Source organism: Suricata suricatta, chromosome 11 (assembly GCF_006229205.1).
Source record: "Suricata suricatta isolate VVHF042 chromosome 11, meerkat_22Aug2017_6uvM2_HiC, whole genome shotgun sequence".
NCBI lineage: Eukaryota > Metazoa > Chordata > Mammalia > Carnivora > Herpestidae > Suricata > Suricata suricatta.
This window is the reverse complement of record NC_043710.1, coordinates 72,746,514-72,763,587: the sequence shown is the minus strand read 5'-3', so window position 1 is coordinate 72,763,587 and position 17,074 is coordinate 72,746,514. Positions and strand designations below refer to the sequence as shown.

Below are 17,074 nucleotides of genomic sequence, written 5' to 3'. Positions count from 1 at the left end.
CCATGAGTTCAAGCCCTGCATTGAACTATCTGTTGTCAGCAAAAAGCTCAGGTCAGATCCTCTGTTCCCCTCTCTCTGCCCTCCCCTGCCACCGCTCTCAAAAATAAACATTAAAAGAAAAAAAAAATTCTCGTTCACTGTATTGGGCAAAACTAGGCCAGGCATCGTACTCCAGGTGTACTATTTTGTTTAATCTGCAACATCCCTCTCTTACAGTAGATGAAAGAGTAATAAGCAGCTTGCCCACGGTCTCACAGCTAATAAACGATCACACTGGACTCAGTGGTGTCATCTGTGAACTCCTTTCTCAATACTGGCAATAGTGCCTCAGCTGTTCGAGCTACCTTTGCAATGGTAAGAAGACCTGTTGATTTCTTCTATGTGTTCTTCAGTCTGCTTTGTCCCAGATCCCCTCCCGCACTAAATGCCCTGTTTTCCATGTCCATGTCATGACTGCTGCAGCAGTCCATAAAAACATGAAGCTCCTAGCACTCGGGTGGCTCAGTCGGCTAAGCGTGTGACTTTGGCTCAGGTGATGATCTCGTGGTTGATGAGTTCGAGCCCTACACAGGGCTCTATGCTGACAGCACAGAGCCTGGAGCCTACTTCAGATTCTGCGTCTCCTTTCTCTCTGCCCCTTCCCTACTCGGTCCCCTCTCTCAAAAAATGAATAAACATTAAAAAACAAAAACAAAAACATCAAGCTCAAACAATCACTCCTTCAAACTAAAAGGATAAAAGGTTATATAGAAGTATTATTCAAAATATTTTACCCTGCAAGTCTATTTTCTCAGTCATCAAATTTGCTTCATTTATGTGCTTGTCTATCATCTGCTGAAGCTGTGTCTGATCAGATGTGAAATTTTCCACTGCAGGCGACACTGGTTTATGAACTTCCCCAGAGTCCTGCCTCTGATCAGTGACTTGTGATGCAGGAACTACAAAACTTAACACATTCGTTTCCTCTTCTTTACCGGTGGTAGGTTCTTGTTCCCCGTGGTCCGCATGCTCTGAAAAGGACCCTGAAAATGGAGTTTGGTGAAAACATTTAATGGCTGAGCACTTCCTTAGAGACACATTTTGGTAGGCACAACAATAACACACTGATGAGGGAGCAGGGCGATGAAGAAACCTGCTCAGATAGATGCCCACTGAATGGGAAAATGTGACCAGAGTAGATAATTCTCAAAACGTTGTTGGAGATCCACAGAGCATCCCTGTGGGTCTGCAGGCCTGTGACGCCCAGTCATGCTTAGAGTGCTGTCTTATACTCTGTCAGGTACGAAGAGTTTACTCCCGACACTTAAAGAAACGATCCCTCTCAACACACTGGCACGACCTCTCAGTGTTTCTCTCACCAATGTTCCGAACTCCACTGGTGCTGGTCCTTCAATTTATTTGCAGACATTCTGACATTATTACCTGCATCTGTAAGGCTCAAATCTGTGTTTTCATTACTTAAAAAGCTCCCAGTAGAAACAGTTATGGACGATAATGGCTCATGATAAATCTCTTCTGTTTCAGCCTAAAAATTAAGAGGAACGTTAGACTCCAATGTAGGAAGTAATAGAAAGAAACCAAATAGCAACATTAGCAGTTACCAGTTCTGAGCTCAGATCAAGTGTAGAAACCTTCATAGTTGTAAAAGTCAGTACAAAAACCTCTTCATCATTGCTCAGAACTGATTAGACTTTCATACACACACGTATCTCCTCCACCCCATCCCTATCTCACTCATCAAGTCCTCAGTCATATACTATCACCTTCACACACACACACACGTGCACGCACACACACACCCCAGGCATAAGCCCTCACTGTTTTAAATTACTTTTGCTTCTCAGAACTATAGAGATCATGCATCAGGTAGACTGGAAGGTCTTCTGATGCTCAGATTTGGCTATTTTTCATCATTGATCCACTTCAGGAAGAGCAGATCTCAGAGAACACGATGAACATTTGACAACTTCTATAAACTAAGACAGTGTTAAACCACACGGCTCTAACCATGGGGTACGCATGAAGACATTACTCACATTATCCGGCTTCACAGGTGGCCTCAGATATGGATCTTCTTCCTCCACAGCGTAACTTAATGCCGCGTGGTTGTCAGCCACGGCCTCCCTGACTTTAACTGAAATGGGGGGGGGGGCGGGAAGTGCAGACAATTACAAACCAAACTCTTAGCACCAAAGGACATCACTTCTGTTTTCCAACAATTTTCTTTCATGTTTTGCTTTGAACACTGCCTTATCTTAGACCAAAAAGAGACAGAAAAGCATTCATGTAAAGCATTTCCTAGTCATCTTTTACCCAGAAAACTGTACGTATTGTTATTACTCTATGAAAAATAGAAAATTGCTTTTGTTACTACTTTAAGTGAAGCAAGAATATTCTGTCATAAATACAAGATCTCAAAGTTAAGAAAAATGCATGCAAAAAAAGATAAAAACATCAAAGTGCAGCAAATGGTAAGAAAAGGAGGAATTTTATTTTAACTTTTGGTGTGTTCTAAAATCACAATGAGCACACACTGCTTTTATTATGAATTATTCTTAATTATATTTGAGGTACTAAAAATATACAAAAATTATTTTGTCCGACTTAATAATTCAGGTACGCTGAGTTAATTTTTCTCTTACTCCAAGAGCCAACATTCATGAGAAAACTGGCCAAAGCGTATAATCATCTGTGGCTCTGAAACAGAATAAGATTAAAACTGTGCCACCAAATATATAAATGTTGTGTCTCATTATCATCATGATTTTAAGAGGTATCATACACATTAAAAGTGTGTTTCTTTCTTAAACGTTTGTGTGAGAAGTGTTTTCTAAATAATAATCCAGGACACACATTCATTTATCCATATATTCATAGTATCTATATTATGGGTAATGAACCAAAAACAAAGCTAATACCAAAAACTATAGTAAGTACAATTTGTTTTTAAACATTTCTTTACTCTCTTCTAGTTCATTAAAAAAATATATTATTGTGACCTAACTGTTCTAACTTGGTTTCTTCAATACACACTAAAATTTTCAGTAAAGAAACTAAGATATGGTGAATTGCACAGTAATTTGTTATTTTTTCCTAGGCAGCTCATTTCAAAAGCTAGTTGGGAGGTCGGAAATTAATCTGCAGTTTTTCAATTCATAATCACAACTCTACACTGATACCAAGAAGATTCCCCCAGAGGGAGGATTTGGGTACTGGTCAGAGGTGAAAAATAAAAATGAGAAAGGAACAAGGCCCCACTTCCTTAAAGCCTCCCCCAAATGATCAATTACGGGCCCAAATCTTACAGCAAGTCCTTTTTTTTTTTTTAATTTTTTAAAATGATTTTTAAATTTATTTTTGATACTGAGAGAGACAGAGCATGAGAGAGGGAGGGGCAGAGAGAGAAGGAGACACAGAACCGAAAGCAGGCTCCAGGCTCTGAGCTAGCTGTCTGCACAGAGCCTGATGCGGGGCTCGAACCCACCAACCTGAGATCTGACCTGAGCCGAAGCCGGAGGCTTAACCGACTGAGCCACCCAGGTGCCCCCAGCAAGTCCTTTCTAATACCCATCTTGAACCACCTCACAGCTCTCTGTGCTGGGCATGCTACCTCACCGCAACAAGTCAGAACACTCCGCTTTATTCAACTGCGGCTGTGTTCCTGGTCCTCTTTGGCTAGAGGATGCCGACAGGTAGAATTAAAAGGAAATACAAGTGTCCATTGGCTAAATCTAGAAGAACGGTACAGTTTCATTTTAAAATGTCAAAAACTCGAATTCACTGGAAATTATATCCTTTGCAGGTATTTCAATCTCTAATTAGAAAGAGATGTAAAAGTCTCTATTAACCTTCAAAAAGAAAATGGCTCTCTCTCATCTCATTCAATTAAACTACAGGGATGGCTAAAATAAACAGAAATCTGGTTAGAAATGGTAACTGCTGGGAAGATATAAAATAGAAAGTAAAGCCCAGCTTCCAACGCAGGGAAACCTGTGATGATACTTTGGTGATGATAATTCCAGACAATTTTCACTGCATAAAGACCGGTTTTACCCCTTTTATTTAACAAGTACACAGAACTGCACATTATGGATGCACCACGATTCTCTTACTAACAGCCATTAGAGTTATTTGCCACTTCTCATTATAAATGACACTACAATGAATATCTTTAGTCCACACATCTTTGCACACAGGAATTCCACTGATGGCTCACCTGCTTCACTGGAGTTAACACCACAAACATTCTCCTGGGCAACTGGGTAAAGACAACCAAATGCATCACAGTCCAGTGGGCTCCCAAAGAAACTTTGTTCTCGGCTTATCGAGACCCTCAGGGGGTCCCTTTCTTGACTAGAATCTCGTTTACCTGCAAGGAAAAAAAATGATGGACCCATCAGATTTTGGCTTACATTTCTAGAGTTAGTTAAAACAAAAATGGCAACTTAGGGGCGCCTGGATGGCTCAGTTGGTTAAGTGCCTGACTCTTGGTTGTGGCTTGGGCCATGATCTTGTGGTTCATAAACTGCACATGTGTTGGGCTCTGTGCTGACAGCATGCAGCCTGCTTGGGATTCTCTGTCTCCCTCCCTCTCTCTCCCCTCTCCTGCGCCATCTCTCTCTCAAAATATATAAATAAACTAAAAAAATTAAAAATAAAAACACACAGAAAAACCAAAAAAAAAAAGGCAATATATATTACAGATAAAAATCTGCAATTTTACAGACTTGATCTATGTAGCAAAGGAATACTAACTGCTTAAATTTTTTGCACAGGCCTTTATTTTTTTTAATGTTTTATTTATTTTTGATACAGAGAGAGACAGAGCATGAGAGGGGGAGGGGCAGAGAGAGAAGGAGACACAAAACCAAAAGCAGGCTCCAGGCTCTGAGCTAGCTGTCTGCACAGAGCCTGACGCGGGGCTTGAACCCATGAACGTGAGAACTGACCTGAGCCGAAGCCGGAGGCTTAACCAACTGAGCCACCCAGCCGCCCCATGCACAGGCCTTTAAATTACTTCACTTCCATTTCCCTAACTTAAGGATACTCCTACTTCCAATACCAGATAATACTTCAGTATTGACCAATCACAGGGTAAAGTTCCTGGAGAATTAACTAACCACTGGTAGTATTTAAGGTTTAATATGCGTTCATACCATAAAGTCAAAGTAAACACGGATAGTGTAAGACATCAAGACAGAGGTCTGCCCTGGAGAGACCCGAAGGACTGCAGTTGGGAGGACGTGAGACAATGGTCCATGGAGTTCTCTCGTGTTCTAGTTCTCGACCTGAGTGGTGGCTACATGGGGATGGCTATTACAGCGATACTCACTGAAATAAACCCTTATGATCTGTGTACTTCTCTGAATATTATACTTGGATACAAAAATAATAATGAATGAGCAAGGAGACAGAGGCGTGGGAGATTCCCAAAAGTAGAAGCTAATCTACTGTGTACAACCTTGATCCCTGTCCCTCAACATTCAGCCCCGGAGGAGACTAAAGATTTATTCTCTGGAGAAACTGAATCCAGTGCACTCCGAACTCTGGGGGCTCGGCACTGAAAGAGAACAAGGGCGGGAGGATGTGAGAATGCCAAAGGGAAGTCAGGGGTAGGAAAGTCTGCATCCGCAGTGCAGACCCCCAGTCAGGGCAGACCCCCAGCCAAACCCCTCATGGGGGTCTGGCTCCTTAACAGCGACAGCCAGACTTGTATCAAGCTGGGCAGATCTTCCCTTGAAGAAACTAAACTCTAAACTGCCTCAAGGAAAGATCTACGGATACTAAATTGAGGGTGCCTGATGGGACACCACCTTCTCTAAGAAGTCCAGCAGTAAACAAAGCTGCCCCCTGAAGAACTTCTAATTAGCCATTAGCATCCTGCTCAAATATGCAAGATATTAGATAAAAGCCTCTAAAAAAAATCAGAAACCAGAAAAAAGGAACAGAAGAATGTGGACAAACAGAAAATACAGGAACCCAAACAAACAAAACACAATTTGAAGTAGTTAATTGCGTCAGTGACATGACAGCGGGATGCTATGAAAACAGAATCAAACGGAAGAGTAAGCTTTTAGAAAGTACATTTGACTGTCAAAATAAAAATTGGGAAGTTAGAAAACCACTGAAGTATTTCTTCCGGAAAGTACAACCAAAAGAGATGAACTACAGAGAAAAAAACTGGAGGATCAAGAGAGATCAGAGACTTTGTGCTCATTATTTCCTGTTCTCATTGCCCCTACCTCCATGAAATTTTAGTAACTACAGATGTGCTACTTATCTTTTTGTGTACAACTGTGCTTTGGTACGTCTCCTAGAGCCAGTTTTCGTCCCTTCTGGAAGCACCAGCACCCTTATTAACAATGCAGGGCGGCCACCCTCCAACTTCCAACGAGGTGTTTCACAGAGAAAACAGTGCTGTCTCCCCTTATATTAGAGGGATTTAATACAAGTACTCGTGTGAGAAGACAGACATTCAACAGAAACTTTAAGCAAATAAAAAAAAGACAATTTACTACAGAAAAAGAAGTTATACGGGGAGCCTAGGAGGCTCAATCAGTTGAGCGTCTGACTTCAGCTCAGGTCATGATCTCGCCATTCATGAGTTTGAGCCCCACATCAGGCTCTGTGCTGACAGCTCAGAGCCTGGAGTGTGCTTCAGATTCTGTGTCTCCCGTCTCTCTCCCTCTCTCTTCCTCTCTCTCAAAAATAAACATTAAAAGAAAAAGAAATTTTACAAAAAAGAAAATATAGTACACTAACTGAGCAGTGAAAAAAATTACATATTAGCATGATACATTAGCATGACAGAAATTTAGCTGGATTTTTCCCAACATTTATTGCCAAGGATGGTGGTAAATATAAGAAGAAACATATAAAAGACTTGAAAAGTGGCTGCCTCTAGTAAAGTTAAGGGGTGAAGGCTGGGTAGGGGCAGGAAAAAATGCTGTTTCATGCTATAAACTTTTAGCGCTATTTGCCTTTATAAACTGTTTGCCTGTAATATTTTGACTAAAAGTTATGACAAAGGCTAGGATCAAAGCTCCCAAAGGCACGAGAGGGACACCAGATAGTTCAGGACAAGTTTGCCAGGGAAGTGGCAATTAACCCCACCCGGAGGGGAGAAGCAGGATCACGAAGGGCCTGGCAGGCGAAGCTGGGCACTCTGACTGAATTCAGACTCACCCCTCGACTTGAAGGGAAACCCAACGAAGAGTTTCACACTCAGGGTTGCAGAGGCAGACGACGCGGAACATACCAGGGGAAAATTAGAGTAAGGCCAGACGGGAAACAGGAGACACTGGAAGCTGAAGCAGGCTGTCGGCATCTGCACTGAGTGAGCGGCAGTGGGGCGGGATCAGGCCGATGCCAGAGCGGAGCGAGAGCAGGGAAGTGGGGAATGTGACTGGGTGTCACTGGGAGAGAGCTACACAAGGCTGTGCTTTGATGAATTTGATCAATTATCTGCTTGAGTCTAAAATCTAAAAATCATTATGAAACTCAAATAGGGCTATTTACTAAAGATCATGGAGAGGAATTTTCCAGATAACTGCATCTAGGAAGATGTACAGAGAAGAACTATACCTGCTTAGGACAGTCCATAAAGCCAGAATTTTAAGCATAATAATTATCCTTAAAATATATAAGAAAGGAGCAGTGAAGGTACTGAAGTAGAAAAGCAGCACAGAAGAAGGGAAAAAAATAGCGTTACTCCTAAAGAAACAGGGTTAGAAGGCAGATACCAAAGGAAGCAGAGGGAAGCAAGAGCGTCAGAAACTGAGGAATTGAAGAATTTTTGTGGATAGTTAATAGGTTTTCACCATCTACAAGATGAAACTAGTTCCCTAATGTCACACTTCTTTAAGTCCAAATTTTAAATAGTGTTTATGCAAACCATTTTTTTTCTTTCATGAGTATTCACAGCCTGTTTCTTCAAGACAAAAATTTAGCATCCTGAAAAAAAATGTAGAAAACTGGCAAACTATTAAAAAACCATATTTTATCAGGGCGCCTGGGTGGCTCAGTCAGTTAAGCCTCTGGACTCTTGCTTCAGGTCATGATCTCATGGTTCATGGGTTTGAGCCCCTCAGGCTCTGCTCACAGCATGGGGCCTGCTTCTGATTCTCTGTCTCCCTTTCTCTGCCCCTGCCCCACTAATGCTAGTTCTCTCTCTCAAAATTAAATAAGCGTTAAAAAAATTAAAAACAAAATCCTATTTTATCAAGCCATAAGTTTACCTAATATAGAAGTTCTGCCACTTGTAGGTGATTCTACTTCTTGTATAGTACTAAGTTCATGTTGGTTCAAATCCAATCCACATTTAACTTTTGCTACAGGTGGCTTTGAGGACCTCCTATCCAGTTCTTTGTCCAGATGCTTGCCTATCAAGTCAGAGACAAAGTTAGGCATAGCACAAATCTATAACATGCTACAAACTTTTCTTCAGCCAGCAAGTTGCTGGAGGGGAGAATAACCAGCAGTTACAATAAAATGTAAATATCTTACCACTCTGCCTGGCACTACTTTCTGAAAGCAGCTGCTTGTCATCAGAGGTGCTCCTAGTCACAGGCCTAAAGTGCTTCTGATCATCTCCTTCTGGGTCTTGGGGATGAGGAAGCCACTCTCCCAGCTTCTGACTTTTGACATCATTTTCAACTGTGGGCTCACTACTTACCTGAAAAAGTGGGCAATTGAGGGTGAGGGTGACACAGGATGAGAGATCATGCGAAGAATTCATTAGCTGTGTACTGCCCTTCTTAAATTAGACACCCAACCAAACAAATAATTCCACCACTCACACTACTACAGCTTCATAGGTTAAAATATGGCTTCTAATACAGAAACAGTGATAGTTCTACTGAAAAGCACAATGTTGGACTTAAAAGCTTAGCTTCCGCTGTATCTTTCATTAAGACAATCTACTTGAGTACTCTCCCCTGCTTTCCTTCCCCATTACTTTTCCTTAAGAGGACCAGGAAATCCCTAGAATTTTGAGTACTCACGAACTCAACTCAAGCCTCTCTAGAACATCAAAGCATTTAAGGAATTGTATTTAGGCTAAATCATAGATTTAGGAAGTGGCCTTTAGACACCTTCACACTCATGAGAATATACTTCTGTCTCCCCTCCAGAGAAACCATGGATGTCTACGTGACCGTGGCAGTCTGCCTCTAATCAGTAACCAGCAGCAGGTCTAACTGTCCATCAGCCCTAAAATCACGCCAGTTTCCCAGCGGGTGGTATTATGACCACTTAAGGGAAAGGCTGGTACTAATTTTGATTCATATACAAACGTGCACAAAGTGCTATACAGAAAGCACAAGACTTGCTACGTGCATAAAAGAATTTCTGCTATTTTGCAATTTAATCTTACGGTAAGCTCAAAACCCTTTCTAAGAAAACTTCAAATGACAATCTACATTTTTAATGGTGTTTGCATTTGGCTATGTCAAACTACTGGCCGAAATCAGTTGGGCTTCCAGTAACTATTAACTTCCTAAACTCCATGCAAGGTAGATCAATTCTTATGTTTTAATTTCCACATTGTTTAAGGTAGAAAATTAAAGCAGTTAACGTAAAACCACTTATTCTCAAAAACTAAGAACTTACCTAGGTCTGAGACTGAAAAATATTTAGCTGGGCCGCCTGGGTGGCTCAGTTGGTTAAGCATCCAACTTCAGCTCAGGTCATGATCTCACAGTTCACGAATCGCCATCAGGCTCTGTGCTGACAGCTCAGAGCCCACAGCCTGCTTTGGATTCTGTGTCTCCCTCTCTCTCTGCCCCTCTCCCACTCTCATTCTGTCTCTCAAAAATGAATAAACATTAGAAAAAATTTTAAAAAACTATTTAGCTTGTCTGAGTTGGGGTACCCCCATTATTTAATTTCTAGGTATTCAAGTGTAATTACATACCTGGCTGTATTTAAAGAAATCCTTCAAAATCTCCTGATGTTTCTGTATCTGCTGCCGCAGTGTTGTCTGTCTCTGTACAAGCAGCTCTTGCTGGGCTTTCTGGCTATACTGCAGAGCTTGCTTTTGTAGATCCAGCTGCCTCTGAAGCTCCAGGTTATCTTGCCGAGTTAAGATGGGTGGTGAAAAACTCAAAAGTCTATCTTGAAATCTGGGAATCACAGAATCGCTTGAGGGAGCTGCATGTTCATTCTCTGAGGGGTACAATTCATAACTCTTTTTAGATTGAACTTCAGCGAAAGGCAGTGGAATAAATGAAGGCTCTCCTTCATGCGGTAAAAACAAAGAGGGAAGTGTATGCTCGCTTTCAGTCCACTTTGTTTGTTTGTTTAACAGCAGTTCTTCCTGGACTTTCTCATCAGGAGGCACCCTTTCCCTTTGTAAGTCCAACTGTGCCGTCAAACTGTCTTGCTGAGGCAGAACAGGCTGCGGTGAAGTCAAAGGTCTATCCTGGGGTGCTGGGGCCTCAGGATGACCTGCGCCAACAGTGCCAGTACATCTGGTTGCAAACGGCTTTTGGAATCTTTCAGAATCAGCAACAGGTGGCACCACCTGGGGTAAGGCTGAAGAGCCAGTCTGCTCACATGATACCCTTTTCTCCAACTGACTTAGTCTTTGCAAAAGTAATTCTTCTTGGACTTCCTGTCTAGTTCGAATGGATATCCTCTGCACATCTAACTGCTGCTGAAGTGCCTCCAAATCACCCCGGTGAGATTGGATAAAATGGTCAGCAGGTAACTTTTCCTCAAATTTACATGGTCTGGGCCAAACCAATTCTTTCTGGGTTTTCTTGCTGCATGGAAGGGAATTTTCTTGTGCATACAGGTGTTCTTGCTGAAGGGCACTCAGGTGATCTTGTTGGGTTAGAGCAGAGTGTGATAAATCTAAAAACCTATCAGGCAATCTTGGTATCTCAAAGCATCTTGAGGAATCTGTATTATCACTCTTAGTTGAACACGGTTCTTGGACTCTTTGAGATTCACTAAGGGGTAAGGAAGCAAATGAGTGTTGTACAACTGGGGGCAGGAAGGAAGAGGCGCCGACCTGATCGGGAGACATTCTTTCCTTCCACTCACTCTGTTTATGCAAAAGGAATTCTTCCTGAGCTTCCTGTCTAGACTGAATGATAGCTTCTCTCTGTGTAGCTAACCTTTCTCCAAGAGCCTTCAAATTATCTTGTTGAGGCTGGATAAGTTGTGATATCCTCAAAAGCCTGTCCTGCAGCTGTGGGATCTGAAAATGGCTTTGAAGAACTTGACTATCACTCTCTGTCGAAAGGGCTTCCTGCGTTGTGCCAGACTCAGCAGAAGGTAATGAAGTAAATGAAGGCTGTCCTAACTGGGGTATGAATGATGAGTCAGTTCGTTCAGAAGATATAGTTCCTTGGGTTTTCTGGCTAAAATCAAGGGCCTCCTTTCGTGGGCCTAGCCATTTCTGGTGTTCCTCCAAACCATCTTGTAGAGGTAGTGTATGCTGTGGAAATCTCAGAAGTCTGTCCTGAACTCTCAGGATCTTAGGCTGGCTCACAGTAACTGCACTATCACTCTGGACTGACGTAAAGTCCTGGAATCTTTCAGAGTCCCCTACCTGGGACAGGGACACAGAGGTGTCAGTCTGTTCAGAAGAAACTGTTTTTTCTAATTGACTTTGTTTGTGTACAAATTCCTGAGTTTCTGGTTTAGCACCAAGTATCACCCTTGGCACGTGTAACTGTTCCCGAAGTGCTGTCAAACTTTCTTGTTGTGGCAGCTTGTACTGTGGCAAACTGCAAGGCTGGTCCCGAAATGCTGGGCTTACCAAATGACTTGAAGGAATACTACTCTCCTTCTCAGATGAATAAATTCTAGGCTCAGCTTTAGCAGAAGGTTGTGAAGCAACTGAACACTGAGCAACCACTGGTGGTGATGAAGAACTCATGTGCCCAGACGTACTGTCTCCCAAGTCCCTTGGTCTCTGCAAAAGCAACTCTGCCTGGGCTTCATGCCTTGTCTGAAAGGTGTCCTTCTGTGTCGTCAGCTGTTCTTGGAGCAACTTCATACTGTCACGCAAAGGTAGGAACTGCTGCAGAAAACTCAAAGACCCATCCTGAGATTTCTGGATTTCAGGCTGGCTTGAGAGAAGTCCCTTCTCACTCTCAGATGAATACTGCTCCTGGATTTTTCCAGAATGAGTGCTGGCAGAAGGTAGAAAAGCAAATGTATGCTGAGGTACCTGAGATGGGAGAGAAGGGGGTTCAGTCTGCTCAGACCATAGTCTTCCATCCAATTCACTCTGTTTGTGTAATACTTCCTGGGCTTCTCGCCTCGCCCGCCGCTGGCTGTCCCTCTGAATATCTAACTGCTCTTGGAGAAATTTAAGATGATCTTGCTGTGATAAGAGGGGCTGTGAGACACTCAAAAGCCTATCCTGAAGTCGTGGGACCCCAAGATGGCCAGAGGAAACTGCAGCGTCACCCCTGATTGGAGAAGGTTCCTGGATGCTCCCTGATTCAGCTCTGGCAGAAGATAGCGTGGCAAATGAATCCAGAGATACTAATGGAAGGGATATCGAGAGGCCGGTTTGTCCTTCCAACTCTTTCTGTTTGTGCAGAAGCAGTTGTTCCTGAGCTTCCTGTCTTGACCGAAGAATTTCCTTCTGAAGGTCTAACTGTTCTTGGAGAGCCTTCAAATTACCCTGCTGGGCTGCGATATTCTGTGAGGATGGCCAAGACGTATCCTGTATTTGGCTGATTACAGAACGACTTACGGGAACTGTACTTTTGCTTAGGGTTGAAAAGCGTTCCTGGATCTTTCCAGGTTCAACTGTAGCAGGCAGAGAACCAAAAGCACGCTCAGCTGCCAGTGGCTGGAATGAAGAATGTTCAGTCAGCTTAGAGGGCATACTTTGATTGTTCTCTGAGAACCTTTGCTGGGAGTCCAAAGTTTGAGAAGTTGCTGCCGTAGTTGTTGGAGCTATTTCTCTAGGATCGTGTAATATTAGCGGCCTATCATGTGACAAAGGCTTTGAAAGTGTATGAGAATCTTTATGAACCAATTTATAGTCTCTCTGTTGTACTTCACTCTGTGAGAACTGCTTAAGCTGTTCCTCTGATTTCAGAGACTGCTTAGCTAAAACATCTGAAGTGACTAATGTGTCTGTTGTTTCCACCTGGCTTTGTGGAAAGAGACTTTGTCTTGGAACCTGAAAATAATCTTGTTCTGATTTGGAGATCTGTACAGACTGTATGGGTTGATATTTGTTAGGACTCAACTTGGGTCTCTGACCTTGGTCCCAAGGCTCTGATGTAACAGTGGGTCTTTCAGATTTCTGTGGTGGTACTGTCGTAACAGAATCAGGTATCAACAAAGTGGCTAACACGGGTGGGTACTTTCCTTTTAACATAGTCTGATACTCGAGTAATCGTTTCCTGGCTATATCCACAGATTGTCTGTGAAACCTACCAAAAACAAACACAAAAAACAAACGTTATTCTTTCTTGATGGGAAACAAGCCCTATATTCCCAAGCATCTACACATTAAATTTAACCAACAGCAATTCAGGCTAGCCATTATGATGGAAAAGGAACAACATTCATATTGACCTCTGAGAAACCTATTTGCTGTAGTTCTAAGAGAATCCCGATTAGATCTTCATATAAACCACAAAGTAAATCCTGCAGATGTAGCCACACACTATCACAAGAAACTGTACCCGAGCTAATACCTGTTTTGCTGTAAAAGCTGACGTTGATAGTTACGAATCATCTGCCTGTGACTATCTTCATCAGATTTCACAGTGTGTGATGTTGGAGCAGTGTTGACCTAATGAAAGACAAAACTACTAGTTAAAAGGCAAGTCTAGAAACAACTACTAAAGTATTTTACAGAAACTGAAGTTCGATAATTGTGAACTTTCACATAGCTTTATTCTTTATAAAAAAAACTGGCACTTTCATGATGGAGAAATGAAGTAATCCACCATTCATTTTCCTTTAGTGCCAAACCCAAGTGCTCAATGTACACATTACATATAAATCATGGTCATATACACTGACACGCTCTAGAAACTGAATGATGAAAGCCATTTGGTTTATATAAGTATACCTGTATCCTTACACACACACACACACACACACACACACACACACACACACAGCATTAAAAGAAAAAAAATTACCAAATATAATTAAAAATGCATCTTACTTTCCTGAATGCTAAGATTGCTCATGTCTTATCCCCCAACAATGTACGCAGGGATGAGATTCCCTGCATCGTACCCCAGTCTGCTGAGTGCTTTTTCTTTTTTCTTCTTCCAGTTGAGCCCTGAAGCAATCGGTTTCTAATCGTAACTTCTGTTGTTCAATTTGTTCAAGTAATTCCAACTGCTTTTGCTTCTGCTCTTCGATTTCCATGATCTAAGTAACAAAAATACTACTGGTCTATTAACGACGAACTCATACAAAATAAAAGTATGCATGCGTTACACTGAAAGGAGACCAAGCTCATCACCAACAGCACCAGCTGTCCAAGAAGTAAGTGGCCATGTTTCACCTGTTATTGCCACTGTTTTATCTGTTCTGATGCTTTGCCAAACTCTGTGCTCACACCTTCAATTTTCCAGTGTTGTCAGTAATAAAAATGACTAAAGAAATTAAATACCATGGCCTCACAAATAATTTGATTCTTAGGCCCAACCATGAAGGGGTGAAGTTATCTAGAGGACAAATAATACATGAGCAACATTCTGTGTCTTTTCTGTCAGGTGTGAAACAGATGAAGACAATGGCATAGGAGTGACACACAAACTCTAATAATTACACCAACACACACACACATCCAAGTAATTAGAACACATCAGAGGAATCCTGAGCTTCGTGAGGACAGGGACTGGCCTGCTAAAGAGGGTATCTCGTATAGTCCCCAGAACACACATAGCACATGAATGCTCACTGAATGAGTAGAACAAGGAATGTATGTGAAGTCTGATGAAGAGGAACACTTCCACTAGAGATAATGAAGAATGAGCCGGTTTTTGAAATAAAAAACGCCTCAATCTGGTATTGTACCTATCCCTGATCAGGGCGTCGTAGGTACAGCAGAGTTCTTATCTTCACCTTCCCTACATTCCCTCCCTCATAGGAGCCACTGAATTTGGACCATTTACATTTCAGTAGCACCTCTAGAATCACACTAGCTACATGGGACTATTAAAATGTAAATGAATTAAAATTAAATAAAACTTAAAATTCAGTTTCTCAGTGGCACCAGTCATATGCCAAGTACTCAACAGCCCACGCAGCTAGCAGGTACCATACTGGACATAGATGTGGAATGTTTTGACAGCAGAGAACGCTCTATTGAATAATACTGCTTTAGAACATTGATTAGAAAACACTTATCTGAGAAGAAATACTGGTTCATACAATTCTCACCCCCCAGCTGTATTTGTATAAAAAACTATGACTATAAACTGACTGGTTTACTAATGATTAGCCACCTTCAAGTAATTTGTGTTAAAAAAAATCTTTTATTAAAGCAGAGAGGACCAAAATTATAATTAAGGAGGTTGAATTTATATAAAGTTTTTCTTCTGAAAAAGAATATTTCAGAAAAACTTTTGAGATGATAACGCCTAGCTGAGTGTCTAATACTGTGACAGGGACTCATTTATTCAACGAATATTTATTGAGCATTTACTATCATGTATAAGGCATTGAGCCAGAAACTATGTAAAATGAATTAAATTTTTTAAAAAGACAGTCTCAGTCAATTTATCTTTGACAACACAGGTAAGAGTATCCAACGGGGAAAAAAAAAAAGTCTCCTTACCAAATGGTGCTGGGAGAACTGGACAGCAACATGCAGAAGAATGAAACTAGACCACTCTTATACCATACACAAAAATAAACTCAAAATAAATGAAAGACCTAAATGTGAGACAGGAAACCATCAAAACCCTAGAGGACAAAGCAGGCGACAACCTCTTTGACCTCAGCCACATCTATTTCTTGCTTGACACATCTCCAAAGGCAAGAGAATTAAAAGCAAAAATGAATGATTGGGAACTCATCAAAATAAAAAGCTTCTGCACTGCAAAGAAAACAATCATCAAAACTAAAAGGCAACAGACGGAATGGGAAAAGATATTTGCAAATGACATATTGGATAAAGGTCTAGTATCCAAAATCTATAAAGAACTTACCAAACCCAACACCCAAAAAACAAATAATCCAGTGAAGAAATGGGCAGAAGACACGAATAGACATTTCTCCAAAGAGGATATCCAGATGGCCAACAGACACATGAAAAGATGCTCAACATCACTCATCATCAGGGAAATACAAATCAAAAGCACACTGAGATACCACCTCACACCAGTCAGAGTGGCTAAAATGAGCAACTCTGGAAACAACAGACACTGGCAAGGACGTGGAGAAACAGGAACCCTCTTGTACTGTTGGTGGGAATGCAAACTGGTGCAGCCACTACAAAATACAGTGTAGAGGTTCCTAATGAAGTTAAATAGAACTACTCTACGAGCCAGCAATAGCACTACTGGGAATTCTTCCAAGGGATACAGGAGTGCTGATGCATAGGGGCACATGTACTCCAATGTTTATAGCAGCACTTTTAACAATAGCTGAATTATGGAAAGAACCTAAATGTCCATCAACTGATGAATGGATAAAGAAGATGTGGTTTATATATACAATGAACTACTACTTGGCATTGAGAAAGAGTGAAATCCTGCCATTTGCAGCAATGTGAATGGAACTGCAAGGTACTATGCTATGTGAAATAAGTCAGCCAGAGAAAGATATCATGTTTTCACTCATTTGTGGAACTTGAGAAACTTAACAGAAGACCACGGGGGAAGGGAAAGGCAAAAAATAGTTACAGAGAGGGAGGGAGACAAACCGTAAGAGACTCTTAAATATAGAGAACAAATTGAGGGTTGATGGGGGTGGGGGAGAGGGGAATATGGGTGATGGGCATTGAGGAAGGCACCTGTTGGGATGAGCATTGGGTGTTGTATGTAAACGATGAACCACGGGAATCTACCCCTAAAACTAAGAGCACACTGTACACTCTGTATGTTAGCCAGTTTGACAATAAATCATATTT

The 17,074-nt window shown here is 41.6% G+C and overlaps 1 protein-coding gene and 2 non-coding genes across 3 annotated transcripts in view; all 3 read right to left on the bottom strand.

Moving 5' to 3' along the window:
* CEP295 (centrosomal protein 295) overlaps window positions 1-17,074 on the bottom strand; it is a 53,808-nt gene that overhangs the window by 5,931 nt on the left and 30,803 nt on the right. The window contains 10 exon segments of the mRNA XM_029915643.1: window positions 774-1,022; window positions 1,423-1,525; window positions 2,037-2,134; window positions 4,217-4,369; window positions 8,238-8,381; window positions 8,506-8,674; window positions 9,914-13,406; window positions 13,674-13,771; window positions 14,227-14,364; window positions 14,463-14,470. Of these exon segments, the coding sequence (XP_029771503.1) occupies window positions 774-1,022; window positions 1,423-1,525; window positions 2,037-2,134; window positions 4,217-4,369; window positions 8,238-8,381; window positions 8,506-8,674; window positions 9,914-13,406; window positions 13,674-13,771; window positions 14,227-14,364; window positions 14,463-14,470 (4,653 nt within the window).
* LOC115272905 lies at window positions 1,608-1,677 on the bottom strand. The gene has a single exon (XR_003900551.1). It is a non-coding gene; the product is annotated as a small nucleolar RNA U2-30 (small nucleolar RNA).
* Window positions 1,839-1,919, bottom strand: LOC115272906. Its single transcript, XR_003900552.1, has one exon. It is a non-coding gene; the product is annotated as a small nucleolar RNA U2-19 (small nucleolar RNA).